This window comes from Oryctolagus cuniculus, chromosome 2 (assembly GCF_051225735.1).
Source record: "Oryctolagus cuniculus isolate XC-2025 breed Fujian yellow rabbit chromosome 2, ASM5122573v1, whole genome shotgun sequence".
Taxonomy (NCBI): domain Eukaryota; kingdom Metazoa; phylum Chordata; class Mammalia; order Lagomorpha; family Leporidae; genus Oryctolagus; species Oryctolagus cuniculus.
The window spans coordinates 105,878,391-105,885,869 of NC_142868.1; the positions used below are offsets into that span (position 1 = coordinate 105,878,391).

The window sequence follows — 7,479 nt, forward strand, 5'->3', positions numbered from 1 at the left end:
AATATCTGTGAAGCTCTTATGAATAGAAACATCATGCACTATGTGATTTAATAATCTGTAAGAAGCCACAGCTGAGTAAAGTAAGGCTGTGTACCTGACGGGCAGTTAACTGGAGAGACTCAGCTGGAACCATGCTCCCTTGGTTCTTACCTAAAGCCGAGAAAATTGCGGCAGCCCAGAACATTTCCCCCATCAGCGCAGGGATAAACAGGAGTCCACCCATGCGTTTTCCATAGATCTGCTGAAATGGGTCCAACATGGTCACGTATCCTTTAGAACGCATAGGTTTTGCAAAGAACAGACCACCTGAAATAAATTAAGCAAGTGTTTAGGAGAAAATTTAAAATCCATAATAGTCTTTGCCAAACCTGTAGTATACTGTAACTTCTCAAGGAAAATGAAGTTTTTAGAAAATATAGCAGCACTGAAGAGCCTATTTGAATTATACAGGAAAGTAGCAAGAACTATTTAGCACCATAAAATCAATTCCTTGATACATTTAACATTGTACACATAAGTGTCCAAAGGACAACTGGCTGGAATAATTAAGGCATGTGAGTTGAAAAACACACTGGAGAACAGTGCTCACTTAAAATGTCTTGGTGCCCTTGTATCACCTACCACAGTACTCGGGCATTCTGAGTAAGCATAGATCCAATGAACATATGTTGAATGCAGAGAGAGAGAGAGAGAGAGAGAGAGAGAGACTCTGTTATGTAATTCTTGACCTTTTATTAGTTTGATTTACAAAAGGAAATTCTGGTATAATCAAGTTGATTCATTTTGAATAGCCATAGCAGTTTTTGAAAGAAATGAAACATGATTATGTAAAGAAATTCACTGTTCAAATATCCATGAGCTCAAAGGATTTGGAAATTTTACATATCCTATAATCAAGAGATCAAATAATGTAAGCATTAGTGTTCTGCTAGTTACCAATTTCTGGTAATAGGTATTTAGAGATTTCTGGTGCCATTTCCCCCTGCAATAATTTATTCATTGTGTTTGGCTTATTTCACTTGGTATTTATATTCATGTTATTTATTCTTTCCTGAGTGAGTCACTGAGATTTAAACTTTTACTTACCTAGAATCAGACTAAGAGAATATCCAATTGGTGCCTGAGCCCAGGCTAGACCATAATCTGGAACATAAACTGCTTCCGCTGTCCCATTGATGTACCCTCCGCCTACCCAGGTGGCTGAAACAGAACAAAAAATGAGGGAATGAAACTAATTGCCTGCTATGCCCCACACCTGCCTACCCAATCTGGCAACTACTCTCCCTATGTAGCTACTGGGAACCTACAATGTAGCTGATTGAGTCTGAGGTGTTGTATAAGTGTGAAGCACACACTAGATTTCAAAAGTCTTCTTCTTTTTTAATTTTTTCTTTCAGAAAAAATTTAAATTTACAAAAAAATTGTGAAGTAGCGTAAAATTTCCATGTATCCCGTACCTGGCTTTACTTTGACCTATTTTAGATGTTGATCACATATTAAAATGACAATATTTTGAATGTGTATGTGTTAAGCAAATGATAGTAACACTAGTTCACCTGATTTGTATTATTACTTTTGTAAGTATATTTAGGGAGAACAATCTGATCATTGAATATATATGCTCAATGTCTGGTGATCAAATCCTTAGGATTTCCATCATCTTAAACATTTTTCAAAGTCTTAAAAAAGTTTTGTAGAAAATTTAACATTACATCTGTGGCTCAAACTCATTTTTCTATTGGAAAGTGTTACCCTGGAAGTTTTCTAAATACATCTAGTTATCACCACATTTCAATGATATTATTATATACCCTAAAGTCTGAGATTATGTGTAACAACTTTAATGAATTTTTTGAAGATTTATTTATTTGAAAGGCAGAGTTACAGAGCCTTCCATCCACTGGTTCACTCCCCAAATGACCACAATGGCTGGAGCTGGGCAGATCCGAAGCCTGGAGTTTGGAGCTTCTTCCAGATCTCCCATGTGGGTTCAGGGACCCAAGGACTTGAGGCATCTTCCACTGTCTTCCCAGGCACATTAGCAGGGAGCTGGATTGGAAGTGGAGCAGCCAGCACTCAAACCGGCACCCAGATGGGATGTTGGGGCCACAGGTGGCGGCTTTACCTGCTATGCCACAGCGCCAGCCCCCCTGATTATTTTTATTCTCAACAATGCCCACTAACCTTTCCCCAGCCCCCATAACATAGACTTGAGTATCTTTATTTCAAGGCTTTTCCATTTTAGTTGTATTGACTATCATCCTTGAGCAAGGGTGTGTGTATACATGTTTACATGTATGCAAACACACGTGTCCATCTATATGTGTGCACTGTGGGGAGTTGGTGTATGTGAGTGTGCTTTTCATTCTTAAGCCCTCTGGATGCATAGGGTCCAGCAAATCCCATCTGCATCTCAACCCAGCAGCATTTACTACCTTAATTTGCTAATTGTGAAGGGAGAACACTTCTACCCTCAGGTGTCAAATGGCGAGTTTCAATAACCTTTTCCCTCTCCAGTCCCAAGTACCCAAGATACATTTAGTGTCTAGACTCAAAAGAATGTAAAATGTTATTTGCACACTGACTCAGTTCTTTCTTCTGGGTCATTTAATAAGGCATTTAATATTGCATAGATGATAGCAGGAAATATGTTTGTTTCAGATTTCTAAAATTTCTGTAGCATAATAACTGAATGAGGGAGTCAAGAAGTGTTGGCTAAACAAATTGGGGGCAAGAATTCTCTATAAAGTACCAGTTATACCAAGAAGAAATATAGTATTTCAGCTCTGCTACAAAAAGCACATTAGCAGAACACTAAATTTTTGCGATTTATATCCTTTTAAGAGTATAATCAAAAAGTCAAAGGAATCCCTATGTAGTTTGTCTAAAATTATGACAGCTGCAGGCTGGTAAGGAGCTTATTAGATATGAGAATGAATTCTATGTTGTATCATACTACTTAGGAATATAATTTCCTGAAAAGAAATCCTTTACTCTCATAGCTATAATGTAAGTAAAAGAAATAACAGTATGCAAAATTATTTAAGTAACCTAGTGAACACTTGTTGTGCTCCTGCAAGAATATTTATTCATTTCTTTTCCAACACAAAGCAAAGAAAAGTGTTTAGGGGCTAATACTGTTTTTAAAACCTGGAAAGACTTTCCCATACAGGAAATTTAAGCGTATTTAAATGAAAAGTTTGTACGCAGCATCTTGAAATGGACAAACACATATTTATCTGTAACTGGCAACTTTACAGTGACTTTAATATTGGATATAAACAAATAACAAATTCCAGCATTAGTTTTTCTTATTCTAAGCCCAACTGAAAATTTAAAATTGCCCCCCACTCTGGCCCCCGTGTGTAACAAGGGCCTGAAAAATGGACTGTTAGAGCACAGAACCTCAGGCTTAATCTGTCTGCTAGTAAAAGGAACTGCTAACACACCAGCACTGCCCCTCTGCCTCCAGCGCACTCTCTGCTGAGCTGACAGGAACAAAGCTTATTAGTGATCATTTTTCATTGCATCGATCTCCTGTTGCCTGTCCAGAAAAGGAGATTGGTGCCTGAATGATTGCAACTATTATAAAATAGATGTGAAAATTGAGTTACTTATTATGATTAAACAAAGTCCCTCTAATATTTTTGGTCGACTGAGCCTGTTTTGTGCCAGCATTTGCTCTCCATATTTATATATTTTGAATTGAATTCATGAGTGAGAACACAAACTTTTAAACTACACACACGTCAATCTTCTTTGTTATGAAATACATACAAGTCAATGAATCTGATAAGGCTTAGAAAATATGGTTCAATTTTGGAATGAATTGTAATGTTGACCAAGTTCTTTTGATTTCAAAAGAGCTAAAAAGCTCTTCAAAAATTGAGCTAAATCATGCTACTTTATAATAGCATCATTTGAATATTGTCTATGTACCTTAATAGTCTATTAGATTGAAAAAATCACTGTAATGTTAAAAGACAAACTCTGAAATGTTATTGTCATGAACATATTAAATAGGATATTAAACTAGAGTAACAGAATATAATTTGCAGTGAACAAAATACTTTGATATACACCAGGCATTTATTCCTGTCAACAGTTTCAACAAACAATATAAAGAAATAAAGTGAGACCAGTGAGAAAGTTGCATGTGCTACAGTGTGGGGACCTCAGCTGTGGCCATCAGAAGACATGAATTTGGTCCTAGCTTCGGTCTTTATTAACCATGAAATCTTGGATTACTCAAGGCCCCTTCCCAGTGCCATGAGATAAAATCTACTATCCATATGGAACACGGCAGGTTTCCCATGTACAATGTCAATGCACTCAGAATAGGGTGCTGTTTTCACAGAGTGGCTCAGTAAATTACTTGGTCTACAGAGTGAATCACTTAAAAATAGCATTCAGGACTGACACTGGGAATCATTTGGTTAAGGATTTCCAATGAGATATTTTGCCAACATATACTCATAGCTCCTGTGAGTAAAGACCATGCTATGAATGCTCAAAACTGACTAAGACTCTTAAATATGTGTTATTAGTGAGCATGTAGCAAGTCATATTAAAGATGTGATTTTCAGTTGTTTTTAAGAAATGGGTTACAATGGCCAAGAAGTATATAAACATGCAACAAATCACCCTTTAAACAGAATCAGTTCATGGCACAGTGCAGGAAGGCCAGCCTCTCCTACAAGCACAAAGCAGACCTGAAGGAGAGAGCTGCAGATGGTGGCTGGGGAAGTCTGGTGAGGACACGCCCTAGCTTTTCTCCTTTCAAACCAAGTTTCCTGGAAACCTCCTCTTTAGCGGCATAATACATGGCTGTCTTCCTGTAAGGAAATTAGTTATTAACCGGGGGAATTAGGTTTCAGAACAGGGCACCAATCAGTTTGGAATTGTATTGTCACCTAATTGATCTATTCCGGCTGAAAGCCACCACTGGTTAGTATTCATGGACATTTATCATTTAAGATGACCCAAAGTCATGAGTTCACTCGTGTTATCAATGGACTTGTGGAGACACTGACCAATGCACCCCTCAGAAGCATAGCACACTCTGTTTTTACTCTGTCTCCACCCACCAGACACCCCAGAGTCCCGATTTGTTTCCTTATTTCAGCCCAGCCAGTTTATGATAAAAATCAGTTTGTGCAAGTACAATTGCGCTGAAATCCCTTTAAGATTTAAATTAAGTGTAAACTTATTTTAGATGCAAAAGGCTTTATGACTCTAAAGATGAATGCTGTATGCTTGGAGAAGCCAAGGAAGGGTGGGCAGCGCCCAAGCCTACCTGTCATGGTGAATCCGCCAACCAACAAGCCAATGTCTCGGCCACCGACAATGATGGCTTCACTGCGCTCCTCGGCGCTGCCGCTGTTCTTGGTTCTCCACGCGGCCCATATTCCAACCAGCAGGATCAGCAGGTAGAACACGATGATAGCTATCAATCCCTCCACGTGGAAAGCCATTTTTATCTAAGGGTCTGGATTCTTCTGCAGCTGGCTACTTCATGAAGACTTCTGAAGAAAATACAGTCAGGCATTACGAACCAGCCAGACATCATGCTACAGGTCAGCCAGGAATAAGCCAGCTGGATTCTGAGAAATCTCCTGCCACTTAAAGAAAGAGACGTTAAAACCACATGAAATGTCGTTAGCACTGCACTACTCTATTTCCCTTAAACAATTAAATATTCTTTCAACTCTTGAAGAAATAAAAAAAGAGAAACATTTAAGTAGACTCTGAATTATTTTGTCTTTAATAAATTATTTCTATTTAAAAAATAACCTTGTATCTTAGAGACTGTCAGGAAATCCTTTACAAAGAATATGGGTGCATTTGATTTTTCAAACTACATTGCTCTGCTGAGATTTTTCAGCAATGTAAGTGTATTTTGAGACTACTTTAATAATTTTTAACTACTCATTCATTCAATCTTTCTATTTATCCATCCAAACAATTTCAGGGAATTCAAGGTAATCTAGTAGGAAACTATCTGGAAAGGAAACTTTGGGAAAAATCAGTTTTTGAAATTCAGCTCCACGTTTTCAACAAGTTCCTGTGGTCCCAGTTCCTGTAGCAAGTAAATATTTTTGATGTTTAAAAGGTCCAAGCTCTTGGTTGTCCATTGTCTTTTGTTCCTGTCAAAGCTGCCCCCACCACGATGGTATAAATAAAAAACAATGATTTAAAAATACTGATTGCCTAAAAGCAGAACAGAGTAGAGGATATGAAGAACAAGGCTCTTGGGAAACAGATGTCGAGTTCTAAACCGTTCACCTGTGAAACGACTGCTCTTTGTTTTTATTCTCACCAGCGTTTGTCGCTATTCCATGCACCCCAATTCACGAACTCCAGTTTCGGGAGGGGGCTCACATACTTGGGCAAGCAGGTGCAGGTGGCAGGTGAGTGATGAAACCTTGAGCGACGGAGCTTCCCTGAAATTCAGGGAAAGCAAAAGAAGCGCCCACGGGCGGGCCGGGTGGGCTCCGCCTCTGTGAGTAGGAAGCCGGCAGGTGTTCTCTGGGGCTGCGGTCCGGGCGCTGACCGCCTGCAGTCTCTCCTGGGCACCTTCTTTGTCGTGGCTCGCACCCCGCGAGCCAGGAGCTCTAGAGAGCCGCCCGGTAGCGCATCCCCATCAAGATACAAAAGAGCCGCGTCCCGTCCCCTCTAAAACCTCCCAGCTCGTCGGGGGCCACCATCGACCCGAGGGCGCGGCCCCGGGGGGACAGGGATGCCCGCTCCGCTGCGCTCCTACCTGGGGTGGTCGCCGCGAGGAGTAGCGCGCTCTGTCGGGTCGGGATGCTCCCGGGCCACCGCCCCCGGAACCGTGGAGGTGCGTTTGTGCAAGAGTGAGGGGTGGGGGAGGCAGGGCGAGTGGCGAGGTCAGGGGTGCAGGTGTGGGAGGGCAGGCTGCGGGGTCAGCGCGGTCCGCACGGAGCGCACAGGTGCGGGCGCGGCGGAGGGCGCAGCGCTGGCGATCGGTCTGAGTATCGGGAAAGGTCTTCTTTATAAGGGCGGCCGGCGGGGGCTGTCGTCAGAGCTCGGGCGGCGGACGTCAGAGCCAAGTGGTGCTGGGGACGGTGCCCTCGTGAGGAGGGCGGGGGTGAGGGGTGCGAAGGGAGCCGGGCGGAGCGGCCCCGGGGGCCAACGCTGGGCGTGGGGCCAGAGTGAGCCCTGGCCCGCGGCATCGCCATCCCCGCGAGAGGCGCGGCGGAGGGCGTGACCCCTCTGAGTTCTCTGGACTCAGGTTGCAAGCAGGGCATGGGGCAGTGGAGCGACTGCGAGAATTCTGCTTCCCGACAGAGCAGCTGCAAGCCCGGGGGAGGCTGGTTCTCCCTTGTTCTCGGACAGCAGCGGAGGAAGCTTCTCCAGGGGTCGCCCTGGGCGCCGAGGGTCAAGGATGGAGACTCTTGATGAGGACGGTGCTGGGGGCCCTGCTAAGGAAACCTTAGGAAGCCTCTGAAGTGCCCC

At 42.5% G+C, this 7,479-nt stretch overlaps 1 protein-coding gene across 1 annotated transcript in view; it reads right to left on the reverse strand.

Moving 5' to 3' along the window:
• The window catches only part of SLC5A7 (solute carrier family 5 member 7), a 28,983-nt gene extending 21,933 nt beyond the window's left edge, over positions 1-7,050 (reverse strand). Inside the window, exons 1-4 of the mRNA XM_017339271.4 lie at positions 6,764-7,050; positions 5,297-5,525; positions 1,087-1,200; positions 151-306 (exon numbers count right to left, since the gene is read on the reverse strand). Of these exons, the coding sequence (XP_017194760.1) occupies positions 151-306; positions 1,087-1,200; positions 5,297-5,474 (448 nt within the window). The 5' untranslated portion in view covers positions 5,475-5,525; positions 6,764-7,050. The remainder of the gene's footprint in view (positions 1-150; positions 307-1,086; positions 1,201-5,296; positions 5,526-6,763) is intronic.
• Positions 7,051-7,479: the final 429 nt, after the last annotated feature.